A 13,759-nucleotide genomic window follows, 5' to 3' on the forward strand; every position below is an offset into this window, starting at 1 on the left:
GAGTAAACCTGTTCTCCAGCACAGACCTCCAGTTTATGACTTAATATTTACCATCATCTGAAAGTCCTGCTTCGGTGTAATTTCTCAGGAGGTTTCAGATTAGCACAAAAGAACCTGAAAATAACAGCAGGGGTAACATAACCGCGCAGTACAGCTAATAAAGAAATGATGTAAAACCCACATTTTGTTTTCTTTTTTTTTTTTTTCTTTTTTTTTAGGCCTTCTCGTGGAAGAGGACTTGTCTTCTAGCTTTGGCTTCAGTATCACAGAACCACCTGAGGCGTGCTGTGACTTGGTTTCCCTGAGAGTACAACGCTTTTTGAAGCCTCGTCATGGCCACTTAAGATACGTCCTGTCTGTTCTGCCAAGCTGGGGATCTTCTGGGGACACTCCACTCTTGTCTTTCATCATGACACGCACTTATACAGTGAGTATCTGCCAGTGCTGGTCCCATAATTCAGTGCATCACTGATTAAACCTATTTGACCTATGATTTCTGCCAAGCACTTCAACAAGAAATTTGGATTCCTGTAGACATTTATTCAAACGTAAACACATCAGAGTCCAGTCTGTAACTGTATATATATATTTGAAAAGCCTATAAATCATATATATATATATATATATATATGTATGTATATATATATGTATGTATGTATGTATGTATATGTATATATATATATGTATGTATGTATATATATGTATGTATGTATATATATATATATATCTTTGAAAATCCTGTTGTCTTTAACAACTAACACACAAAATACAAAATATTAAGTTTTACTTGTAAAAATCTGAATGCAATGATATGTTAAGACAATAATTATCCATTTGAGGACAGTCTGACGTCACCTTCTTTCTGGGCACATGATCGGAATTTGACTTAAAATAACTGACAACTTAATAAGAAAAAAACAAATATGTAACTTTTTATTGTATTCCTTACAGCAGTTAGCAATAGTTTAGCAAGCCAAAAATAAATACAATTTTTAAATAATTTCAACAATGGGATTCATTTAACATAGCAACAGTAGCATTTCACGTTAAGAGGACACAAAATCCAACACAGAAGCCTGGTTTCCTGTCTGACTCTTTTTCCCAGGGGAAGTGACTGGCATGTGGTCAGTTTTCTGTCATTATCCTTTTAAATGTCAAATTATAGAATTCACATATTTCTGTTTGCATGGATTAAAAGTAATCCTGGAGAGAGGAAGCCATTGTAGTGTGGTTGGACTCTGGCCAGCAGAAGCAGTTAGGAGACTATGCTGAACATGCGAGGAGAACCAGTGAGACATGAGGAAAACACTACAAGCAAAGTACGTAAACATTCAAAATCAAAACTGTAAATAACAGACCTCCCAGAAGGCTACCGTGGGCAGGCTATTTAGAAAAATCTCACTTTTGAATTTTTCATGTACAAAGGAAAACTTTTATTTCAAAAAGGGTGATTTGACTATTGTAAGTCACGCTTATTTTTCCCTGACGGATGTGAAAGCACGAGGCAAATGAGGCAACGGTGACCTCTGTTAACCCGTTCTGTATGTGTCCAACTGTCCAATCAGAATTCCTCCCCAGCCAGTCACACCAATCAATCACTGATGTATAATTTACAAGTCAACATCCACCTAACTCGGAACATCTATTCCCTTATGTCACTTTCCTCTGTTCTTCTCGCAGGGAAGTTACACGTGCAATAGTTGTTGAGATGGAGGAGGATCCTGAAAACACACACACTCACACACACACACACACTCTCTCTCTCTCACACAAAAAAACAACCTCCCCTCTACATCCACTGTTAACTCAGTGCATTCATTTGTCATTGATCCTTCTCCGTGACTTCATTTCCCTTTGTGGCTGCGTTGCTCCCATGTGCTTTTGGCAGTTGTACGGAGGCCTGGCAAGGCCACATAGTCTTTCTGGAAGCGTGAATTTGGTGTTCTCTGTCGTTTCCTCTCCCCCTGCGTGGTGAAGAAGGCATCCTGGAAACGCATGCTTGAGGCTGTTGACTAGAAAACAAAACAGGAGAGGAACAAACAATGAGTAACAGGAATATGTTCCACATGGAGAGACTTGTTTTGAGACCGATTTTTTTTGTCATTAAAGTCTAAAACTTATGGTTTGAAATTAACGTGTTGCCCAGTAAGTCTAATACTTACAAGTCTACGTTTCACCTTTTTAGGCAGGTCTTCATCTAAAGTGTAGACATCTTCCCTTTTTGCCAGCACCTGAGACCCGTCTTCAAACTCCACCTGAGATGGCATGAAAATATTCAACAGTTAAAACTTATACAGTTTTAAATAAATATGCTGCATTCATACAGGTCACACTTTACGATGTGCACAGGCACACTTAGGGCTGGTTACCAAACTTGAATACTTTTAAGGCACCAACCAAATTGCTTCAAAACCATATAGTATGGAAAAATGCCTTTTCATGCAGTGCTAAATTTGTGATAACTTCACTACATCAACACATTTTTGTCTTTTTTTTTTAAAAGCCGTTTTCATACCTGTTCTTGAAAATATGTTTTCTGCTTTGGAAATTCCAAGTTTTTAAACTTGAAATAAAACAGAGGCTGAAGCTCTTTCACATCTTAACACACCTTGACTATGGAAAGTTATTGTTCAGCTGCTTTTTTTTTTTTTTTTCCCCCTTAGTTTAAGATAGGTCAGATCTGAGTGCGTCACAGATGCATTTGTGCATAACTAATGGTTGACGCCCATCTCAACTAAATAAAGCTTTAAGTGGAAGCCGCATGACTCTTAGCTTAGTGAATATTTTAGTGAGTTTGAATAATGCAGATTGTCACCTCTTTCTCATCCTCCTCTTCTCGCTCTCTTCATCTCTCCTCTCTGCCCATTTTCTTATCACTCTCAACTATCTTGTCTCAACAGCTTTTGCTTCTCATACATCTGTCTTTTCATCCTCCCATCATCTTCTATCTCGTCTTTAGTCACCATGACTTCAGCACCTCCCTCAATCTCTCTCTCTTTAGTTTGCTCTTTTCTCTCTCTCCGCACATGGACATGGGGACCTTGAAAGCGTTAGAGGAGTCACGATGACTCTGTTGAGGGAGTTCAACAAGTTTACTGCTGAGCCGCTTTGACCTCCAACTGTGCAAGTTTATCCAACGTTAACAGGAAAAAGGATTAATCTGCACAACTTGTTCATTTTTCTGTCTCTCCTTTGCACTCTTTTTTTTTTTTTTTTCCCCTATGGCAGCGTGTGCGTGCGTACCTGGTACATGTAGGAGACACTGGATCCGAGGTATTTTGCACCGTAGAACAGCCCATCAGGCCATTTCACCTGAACGGCTTCCCCCACTTCGGGAGGACCCAGGTTCACACAGTCTCTGCTCTAAAGATACAAAAAAAAAACAGAATGGTTGGTCAATGTAGGCGCCTGAGTGTGTCAAAATGTCTACAAAAAGAAAACTGAGAGGTCGATCAAAGTGGGTCTCGTTGTGCTCATTTTGCATTGTTCCTGTAAGAATTATTATTTTGGGTATTGTGATAATGTAGTTATCGTGAATTATTTCGTCCACGATAATTGTGTAGAAAAAAATCTGATATCGTGACAGCTCTATTCAAAACAGGGCATGGTGACAAATGAAAAGTTGACCAGAAATGCATGCGATACCATCAATTCCTGATAAACAATAAAATGGTGTAGTTGGAATTTATAATATAAATTACATTTTTATCATTACCTTGGCTAACGTACAAAGATAACTGAGGTGCACAATTTGAGGTCAATTTAAGGAAGACTAGTTCAATTAAGGCTCAGGGCTGAATATCCTCTTTAATATAGAAACACGCATAAGTCAACAAAGCAAGCCTCTGATATTATAATTTGTTTTCTTTGTAAGGCCTCAGAAATCCCTTTTCAAAGGTTTTGCAATTTGAGTAATCTTCTGGGGGGGAAAAAAAGAGGCGGCTGTCTATTGAGAGAGTTTAAATGTCGGATGTGACCTCGTACAACTGCGAGGTGACCTCTTGAGCGCGTGTCTAATTAAATGAATCTCTCACCACTATATCCTCGGGGTAGGTATCGTTAGAGAAGGAGCCATCGTCAAACATGACCTCGTAGAACATCTGGGAGGTGATCTGGGTGACCTTGGAGCTGTAGTAGCGTAGATTCTTGTGTTTGGAGATTACCGTCTGGCCCAGTGAGATGGAAGCTTGGCACGCTCGATCCTTCTAGTATAGACAGAGAGCAGCAATTAGACTAATGGATGACACTACAATATTAAGTCCAATTAAATTCCTCTTTGACACTACATCATTAGGAGATGTAATGACTGCAGTGGTGTTACTCTTATTTGCATTATACAAGGCTCAGTACACAAATCACTAAAAACGTTTTCTTATTTACCATTAGCAAATGATTAGTTTTAGTTTTCATGTATGCAGGTTTTGAGATATGTCTCTAATATCTGCAGCTGTGTCACCACAAAAGAGCTTTATGCTTATTGACAAATTACATTTAAAAACATGAGCAAGTAGTTTTAGCAGCAATATTTCTTTCCAGAAACTGTTCTTTTTTTACTCTGAATATTTCATATCAACCAAACCTTTCTGGATGTTAAGCAACAAAATCTATTCGTAATTTATATATGGTAATATGTTATATGGTAATAACAGACCATATAAAAACAAATAATACAAAGTTTAAGCAAAACGTATTTCCCAATTACTTCCATCAATGTGGGTATTTTTATTCATACACTAAATCACTACTGCTCCTTTTATTCTATGCAGCTTGTTGCACCAGCCATGTGTGAATTTATATGTATCTTAGTTTGAACAGAAAATGGTTGTTGTCTTTGACAATAGTAGAAAAAGGTTAGTTACCATATACAAGATTGTTAATTCAAGATATAACTTGAAATATACAGTGCAAGTCAAGGAAACTTTTTCACAACCAAAACCTCATTCCCTGCAAACTTACATCCCTTTACATTTACTACATAGTCATGCCCTCATGCCGTAATGTTAGTGGCAAGTGTTGCTGCTTTCACCTGAAGTGGGAATTTTCTACATCAAAACAAAGTCTTCCAAAGACATTTGTTGGTGTTACATGCATAGGTATGTTACAACAGATGCAATTGTTAAATATATAATTTAGTTTAAATGGGGCAATGTTAGAAGACATTCTTCATAAGGGTGGGTTAAAAAAAAAAGTGTTGAGACTTCCTGTTATGCACAAACTGAGGGCAGTACAGTGATGTGCATGGAGCAGGGGGAAAGTTAGAACCTTCATGAGTAAATATTTCAAGTTACGGTGCTTGATCAACAATCTTCGCCTGAGTGACTTCCTTCTTTGTGACCACCGGTACGTGCCCCTTGCAATTTCATCGTGGACTTGAGCGTTCACACCCAAATTGTGTGTTAAACTTGCATTTTACAGGAGCAAAAAGTCACTGACGAAGACTGAAGAAGGCATTTCAGGTCAGGAGCACAACCGCGGCATGTTTTTTTTTTTGTTTTGTTTTTTCTTTACATTCGTGGGGTTGCGCACCGTGAATTTGTTTCCCAGGATCAGACTGTCAACACCAAGTTCAACTGTGATGTGTTAAATGCAAACCACCTGAACTGTGGCGTGATAGCACATGGCTCCTCTAACACAACAACGCGCCCGTTCAGAGTATGTTAAACACGCAAGTTTGCCGCCCTAAACAATGCGATAGTCTCCCCACCACCACTGCTCAAGGGATTTGGCTCCCTGCAACTTCTTTCTGTTCCCCTGAAAGTTGAACACAAACATTAACTTGTGCTTTCTGCTCGGGTTCCAGGTCCATTTTGAAATAGCGGATGCTCACAAACCGTCGTCGCAAAAACGTGTTAAACTCAGGTCCTGATGTTGATCAAGTGACCTAATTTGGACAACTGACTCATGAAGGTTTTAGCTTCCCCCAGCTCCGTTCACATCGTTGTGCTGCACTCTGCCGCATTCCTTTTTTTAAATCGCCCCTAGATATGCAGATAGTTAACGCATGATATGTACTTACTTTCGCTCAACATACTTTAACTTTTGTAATAAACAGTCTATGGGTGTATTTTTTCATGTCAATAGTTTCTCTCTCTCTCCCAATGCGGCAATGTTTGTGAGCTTGACTTAGTTAAGTTACAGTGTTATTACAGATCTTGCAAGTCAAGAAAGCAGTGAGTTTAGTTAAACTAGCAGTTAGTGTTGACTTTACATTTGAACTTCAGATTAAATTTAGATTCAACGGGTGAAACTGTTTTTAAGGAGTTATTTTTAAGCATGAGACCGAGATGGGATGGTATCAGTCGTTCCAACCAATGTTGCACAAGGTTAATAAAATGCCAACACATTGACCAGACACAAGCACAACCTGGTTCATATCAGCTGTAGTAAACACCTGTACTGTAACTTACAGCTGACGAACTCCGTGACAGGTGTCTATGGCAGGTGATTGACACGACATACGGCCAATCATCAGGCTCCATGATTACACCGGCAGCATGGGCACAGGTCACATGAAAGGAGGTGGGACAGCGGCCACATGAGCACTGGATACAAGCCCCTGCCTGCCGCTTCCCCGCACCACAGCGTTTACGACAATAGATGCACTTCTGTAAACACATACAGACCAAACCATCAATACCAAAACCTGCCTGCCGACGGCTGACTTCACTGAGGTTGCACACGAAAGGGGAAATTCTTAATATTGCAAATAAATACTGAAAACATTTTAGTAAGAGCAAATGTACCAAATGACATGTAATATTATGTGTACATGTAGGGACATTATAAAGGTTACACGCTGATGATAGTCTACATTATTGTAAAAATAAAATCCCATTAACATCAAACCAACAACATGTTTTCCAAAGCCTACTTTCCTACTTTAAGTTTAAATCTATCTTCCTCCCTCCTAAGACAATAGGCAGTCCTCGTTGGCCAATTTTATGTTTTAATTGAAATTGTATTGATGAACAACGCATACATTTTTGATTAATTACTAAATTTGATTTGAGCAGAGCAAAACACATTAAGAAAACAACAGAATTCTGCTTTCATGGATAAAAAGAGTAACTAGCACTGAAATATCAAAGTCATACATTGTATACAATAAGTAGTAATGTTCTACATGCTGAACTTTATAGTATGAAGAATGCATTGCAGTACTTTACAGTATGCAGGTACATAGAAAATAATCTAGATACAGACAGGATGTCTTTACTGTTTCTATATAATAAGGACAAAGTAACCACAAGATCTTCTGTCACATCTTCTCCTTTCCATATTTTATTGCAAACTACATTAAACTGGATGTCATTGAATGTCTTTATTGTCCTAAAGGAAACCTGACCTTATTCAATAATGTACTCACGGAAAAATTAGTAATTTAACACTTACATTTCCACTTTCAATATTGTCTCAAGAAAAACAGCAAATTAAAGACAAGACAGCAAAGTGAATCATTGCTCCGTTGTGCCATGAACCTCTAACATCCTTTAAAAGCATTATGTATTCCAAATAATCATATTGGTGAAATCTGCTGAACGCACTGCTGTTAGATACGGCAGTGTAAACAAATCACTGAAACAAGAAAATGAAATGAGCAGAGAGAGACCCCAGTTGTGATAGTCAACAGAAACATTGTTATTGGACGGCTACAATACAAGGAAACCCTCAAATGAGACCAATCAGATGACATCATTTTGAGGTTTTCCACAACAAGCCATGTGTGCTGCAATGTTTATGTTGTGGTATTTTCCCCTCTTAAAGCAGTACACAGCCACACATCGGAGGGCGTAATACACATCCACATCCTACACACAAACACTGCCATGCATCCATGCACAAACACACACCTACATTTTTAAGACTATCACCGCTTTCTCCACCAAACAGCCCATCAAATCCATTTCCTCTGCTGTGGCATCTCCCCTTCTCCTCCTCTCTCCCACAAACCCTCTGCTCTCCCAACTAAAGGGGAAAAAAATGACGCCATTCTCCCGTTATAACCCTCCTCGCTCCCTGTTCCTCTTTCAACCCTTTCGCATGCCTCCATTTCCTTCACTTTCCTGTTAATAAAACACCCATCTACGCTCTCTTTTACGCTTCACTTCCCTGCCCTGTCTTCTTCTCTCCTGTGGTGTGGTTTCACATCTCTTTGAAGGTAATTTATTCATTAAACTAATTCCCTGGAAATCCACACTGAAATACCCATACATGTTGACATAATATGCCTATATTAATATATATAGACAAACTCCTTGGAGGATGTGCCTCAGCAGCAAGTGAGTTCAAGTGTGAATTTGCTGGTTTGTTAATATAAATTCGTGTCAAATAACAGGTATCATTGCATGCATAGAAGTATTTGATGTGTCTGAAAACCATGTGTGGGAGTAGTGAGATATCACATTATTAAAAATCACCATAAGATGTTAAATTCCTTGATATATATATATATATGTATATACATATATATATATATATACAGGAAATGCTAATAGTCCAAGGAAGCTGAGCACAGACAGGTGGATAAGAATGTGATGCTGTGTGAATACAAAACTTTTTTTAAAGTCTGTCTTTATCAGCTATGCCTCTGAAATAAATGCCCTTTGTTCATTTCTTTGAAAGATCAATAACTGATCTAATTAGTTAACCATTAATGAAATGCAACCTCTACGGCAGGGCCGGCTATGTCTTTACAATCATCAGCTTAGCCTTCTTAATTCAGATATCAGTGGAGGATCAGGAGGAATTGTGCATAGAGACACTTTCCTCTTTTCTTCTTGTGAGAAAAACCAAAAGTCAATGTAAATGCTTAATTTAAAATGGGTGCTGAAAATCAGAACTATATCCTTTTTCTCTATTAATGAAGCCTCCGCTGCTTCCTGGCACCTCCATTTCTAAACTAAGTCTGTGCTTTTCTTGGTGACGAACTTGGCCTGCATTTCCTAAAGCCTTCTCTCATACCTCCTCCATTATGAACAGCAGTGCGCTGATGAACTGACCCGACTGTCTTGTCCACCTATCGAGGCCAGCCTGACAAGATTCTGAATGGCATGCAACACACCCCGTGTACGTGCACAGTCGGTGTGTTTGTGTGTATAAACGGAGCATTTATGTACATGTTTGGTGGAAAACTAATGTGCATGGGAACATAAAGTCGTGTAAATATGTCAACATAGTTTTATGTTTTAATGGTGCGTGCGTGTGTCAGACAGAGAGAGAGAAAGAAAGAGAAAGGTGTGTGTGTGTGTGTGTGTGTGTGTGTGTGTGTGTGTGTGTGTGTGTGTGTGTGTGTGTGTGTGTGTGTGTGTGTGTGTGAGTCTAACCCATTTTCTCAATGCTTGTGCCTTCTGCAGGGTGTATTTGGGTGCCCGTGTTGAGCCATGCGTTAAGAACATTCCCACAGTAAATTATGAATGTGTGTGTGTGCGCGTGTTGTGCAATAGTAAATTATGAATGTACTGAGCTGCTGCAGGGGCAACGGGTCCAATGTGAACTTCAAAGCACGTGGCTTGTGGAGTTAATACACAAATGATAAAGTGGACAAACCAGAAAGGTAAACAATCTTATAAAAAGTAACTTTATCTAATTAAATGAAAGTCTGTCATCACTTCAGAAATGTTTTTTTCTATTACTGTATTTGTGATGATGCTTACTATTTATGTGTTTTAACCTAATTAGTAACTAATTAGTTTTTTTTTTGTTTTTTTTAAAAGCCCATCCATTTTATCATAAATAAAGTGCGGTTCTATTCAAAAAGTACTTGCGTGAGCACGTTAACTAGTGAAAATTTGAAAACAAAAAGTAAATGACTTTGTGCCATCGTGTAAGAAAATAAATGCTTTATTAAGAACTTGCACTTGATTTTCAAAGATTCTGCTTGTAGCTCTTTTGCTATAAATTCTGTAATCTGGGATGACGAGCATAAATTGGCACCGTGACAAATTTAGCATTTATCATCCTAAGGAAGAAAATACCGTTTTCTCAAAAAGGAATTTATGCCCTTTAGATTGTAACATTTTGGCCACCATGCAGGTCATGTCAGAGGCTTTTATGAGTGTCCCCGCCTTTTCCAGTCTGGACTACAATTTGCGTTTTGTTCAGATTTTGGCCCGTCGATATGGAAACTGTCTCTGTGATTTGTGCTTTCCTATCCAAAATGAGCTTAATTTCATTGTGGTGTGAGAAGATATGAACTATATCGCTGTAAATACCCTGTGGGTAATGTCACTATGTCCACAAAGTTAGTGTCCCATTCAGTGTCAATGCAGTAATATCCCTTGAACTATTTTCAGGTAAGCACTCACGTAGGAACCTCAATCGGCTGCTTCTCTTATGGTGGCGCATGACATTAGTTTTACATACTGAAGCCTCACTTTTTTTAGGTGCCAGTTTCTGAAAAACAGTTAAGTCCACTTGATAGTATTGTATTATACAAAAAAAAAAAATTATATTTGATATTGCCAAGAATTTGAATTGCTTTATGCCTTTATTTGGATTCTAAGGCAGAGAAAAGAGGGACCGACAGGTACAAGGACTTTGGCTCGAAGTGAATAGGGGAAGTTGCAGTTCACGGTTCGCTGCTTAACTATGAGGGTACCTTCAATAATGAGGGGAAACTAAATGCTTGAAGGAAATTTCAATATAATGTAATACAGGTCAATAACACAAACTACAGCCTCAAAAATGATGGTGAACCAACAACTCTCTATGACATCCCATTATAGAATTTTACAACCCATCATGAAGGTAGCATTTATTGCATGACTGTTCAGTGGACCGAAAAGACAGGAAACTGAATGTATATCTACCTGAAAATCTAAAATATAATAATATTAATGATGTCTTCATGTCATTGTTTTTCTCCCCTCTTTTATTCTAGCTTTGAACAGTGAAATTATTTACGACTGTATATTTAAAAAGGTAATAGCTGAGGCTTTCCTTTACATGCAACACTTATTCCTGAAGTAGGGCTGGGAATCGACGAGCAGTATAGCACCTCTGCTATCCATCTTGTGTTAGGATGCACCTCTCCAACACTTTTCTTTCTGCTGAGCTATCATGGTGCCTGAAGCAGAGAGCTAACTATAGTGGCAACATGTCAGGTCTGCTGAGACACACTCCAGCTCTCTCATTAAGCAAACACATACACACACGCACACAGTAGATGCACATACACACACGGCGGTAGACATACACCTACACATATATAGACAAACAGCAGCACACAGACAGCCCTACACACACAAACCCCAACTCCCGCCCACCAGTGGTTAATTATCTAAGCTTTGATTGCGGGTATGTTCATCACACATTGTTAATTAGAACTGTGAACACTTCATTAATTAGACCGGGCTAGTCCTCAAGGATGGTGTGTGTGTGTGTGCGTGTGCGTGTGTGCGTGTGTGTGTGTGCGCGTGTGTGTGTGCATGTGTGCATGTGTGCGTGTGTGCGCGTGTGCGTGCGTGTGCGTGTCTTACCAATTTATATCGCTGCATAGGGATCCGGCTGGTGTCAATGGGACTCCTTTTGGCTTCATCGCTGAACCTCGCCTCTGGCAGTGCTACTGCACACATTACGTGGGCCCATCTATACATTCACACACGCACATAAACTAACAAATTAATACATTATGATGATTAAGAGACACAGACAATTAATTCTGCTGAGCTCTGGAAATCAACCATGGGTATGCAGAGCTAATCACGTAAACAAAAGCCTGTCTCACTTGTCGTTTTGGGTTTTCTTCAGAGCTCCACCTCTGAGGTTACATAGACAGCATTCCTGAGAAAACAAAGACAGACAAATGAGGAAGAGAATCAGGAAATTTGCTCACACTTGCTTACATATAACACCTGCAATTAACACCAGCATTGTGTTTGGCATTCAGGTTTGATTTGTGGGAAGTTGTGTGGGATTTATTTTAGACTAAAGAGGAGGGTAATCTTTTTTTGCACAAAAAATATAAATGCAGTTGAAAATATGTATCTTATTGCAAATCTGTTCCAGCATCTTGTTCTTGTCGGTAAAGCAAGATCCACGACAAAGTGACATTACAAGTAGCAGAAGGGACAAATAGCAACATCATCTTCATAAAAGACAGCAGTGAGCATTGTGGGAAATGTGTTCGTTAATGCGAGAAGCTCAAGTGCCAGGACTTGTAATTAATTTACTGATGACACTTGCACGTGCAATGCAGCATCTCTAAAAACATAGTTTTTCTGTGAACAGAATGTGATGGAAGATATGAGGTATTTAGCGTCAAAAGGTTTATATGTCAAATGTTTGAGCTAGCCCTCGCACGCAATTAAGAACAAATCATGTTTAATAGTCCATCAACCCTATATTTGTTGAAAAGAGTAATGCGCGAACAGAAAAAAACTGAATTGTCTTCATGATAAATCTATTTGGGATTGAAATGCTGTCAATATAAATAGATTTGTAGTTCACACAGCCAGTGGGCAGGAGTTATCAGAAGTCATAAGTAATATTTTCCTATAGTCTTGCAAGTTTAAGTTAAAGTGGAATCAAAAAAGGGATAAAATGTCTTACTGCTGTAAGGTTTCCTTCCGTACAGCGATCACACGACCACTGTTCGCCGACGTCTCCAGCAGCAACACCATAGCAACCTAAAGGAGGGAGGGATACAAATTAAGGGCAAAAATACTCAATTCTACTCAGAAACTGCTAAACTGTTTTACTTAAAGCTAGTTGCATTGTATCAACGGGCCAACAGAAAACAGCAGAGTTGATGGAAAATGGTAAGCCTGTCGCAAGTTACAATGAACAGCACAAAATGCCACTTCAACATTGTTTCCACAGATTCTTGACTGACAAGTGGTATTGTTCCACGTAGAAAGGCACAGTACTGCAGACTAAGTGAAACTCGAGATCACTATGGTCTGTGTGTTGGTATCTTGGCGGTCAATTGAGACATCCAGACAATACATTCACTGTACATCTATGCATCATTGTTTGTAAAGGCGTCTGTTTGCATGGCTTTATCTCATGTGAAAGAGTGCTTTGCATGACAATATGCTTTTATTTCAGACACGTTACAGTAGCCACTTTGTGTAAATATTGTTGCTCTGCTTAGTTTTGGTCTGTGTCCTCAGTGAGGCAGAACAGTACAAATGTTTTACAAAAAAATAAATGCTGGTGGCCTTGAACAGAAAAACATGTGGAATTGAATTTAGTAAAACAAATGGGATTCTATTCAAAGCTGGCAGCTGGTTGCAATCCATGAGCTCGAGGCTTTAGACACGTAAGCTAAGGGGAATTTGTATTTGTAAAAAACACTTATAGTCTGTATATGCGTGTATGTCTCCATTCTTTTCCTCCACTATCCATCACAAAACCGAAAATAAAATCTAAGCTCACCTCCGTTTCCTTTCCTGAGTTCAAATAACAGTACAGAAAGAAAGCTACAACAACGTGTACTTATTGTTGGTTCTCAAAACCAAACTTGTGGCTTTTTCATCAGTGTCAAATGACATACACTTCATCTCCTGCTCCCACACTACCATACCTCCACACACTCACATAAACCAAGTAAATACCTCAGCAGGACTGCACTTTTGCACACACAGTACATACATGGAACAACACCCAAAACCCTGCAGTGTAAAAAACATGGTGGGATCAACAGTAGTGTGAGTGATTGAAGCTGACTTTGAGAGAAGATATGTCGTTTTAAAGTTCTGGATTCGGGACAGTGTCTAAGACTTTCAGAATTAAGCGTGTGTGTGTGTATGTGTATGTA

The 13,759-nt window shown here is 38.9% G+C and overlaps 1 protein-coding gene across 8 annotated transcripts in view; it reads right to left on the reverse strand.

Moving 5' to 3' along the window:
- Window positions 1–907: 907 nt before the first annotated feature.
- Window positions 908–13,759, reverse strand: part of kdm4c (lysine (K)-specific demethylase 4C) — a 30,652-nt gene continuing 17,800 nt past the window's right edge. For 5 of the 8 annotated variants that reach the window (XM_069167669.1, XM_069167665.1, XM_069167666.1 and 2 more), the window contains exons 15-22: window positions 12,550–12,626; window positions 11,726–11,781; window positions 11,478–11,586; window positions 6,408–6,605; window positions 4,035–4,205; window positions 3,244–3,363; window positions 2,163–2,255; window positions 908–2,012 (exon numbers count right to left, since the gene is read on the reverse strand). In XM_069167669.1, the coding sequence (XP_069023770.1) occupies window positions 1,845–2,012; window positions 2,163–2,255; window positions 3,244–3,363; window positions 4,035–4,205; window positions 6,408–6,605; window positions 11,478–11,586; window positions 11,726–11,781; window positions 12,550–12,626 (992 nt within the window). In that variant the 3' untranslated portion in view covers window positions 908–1,844. The remainder of the gene's footprint in view (window positions 2,013–2,162; window positions 2,256–3,243; window positions 3,364–4,034; window positions 4,206–6,407; window positions 6,606–11,477; window positions 11,587–11,725; window positions 11,782–12,549; window positions 12,627–13,759) is intronic. The other 3 variants (XM_069167668.1, XM_069167670.1, XM_069167671.1) reach the window with 3 other exon arrangements.

Source organism: Embiotoca jacksoni, unplaced genomic scaffold (genome assembly GCF_022577435.1).
Source record: "Embiotoca jacksoni isolate LCO1_2020_lvr unplaced genomic scaffold, fEmbJac1.0.p SCAF_4, whole genome shotgun sequence".
Lineage (NCBI taxonomy): Eukaryota > Metazoa > Chordata > Actinopteri > Embiotocidae > Embiotoca > Embiotoca jacksoni.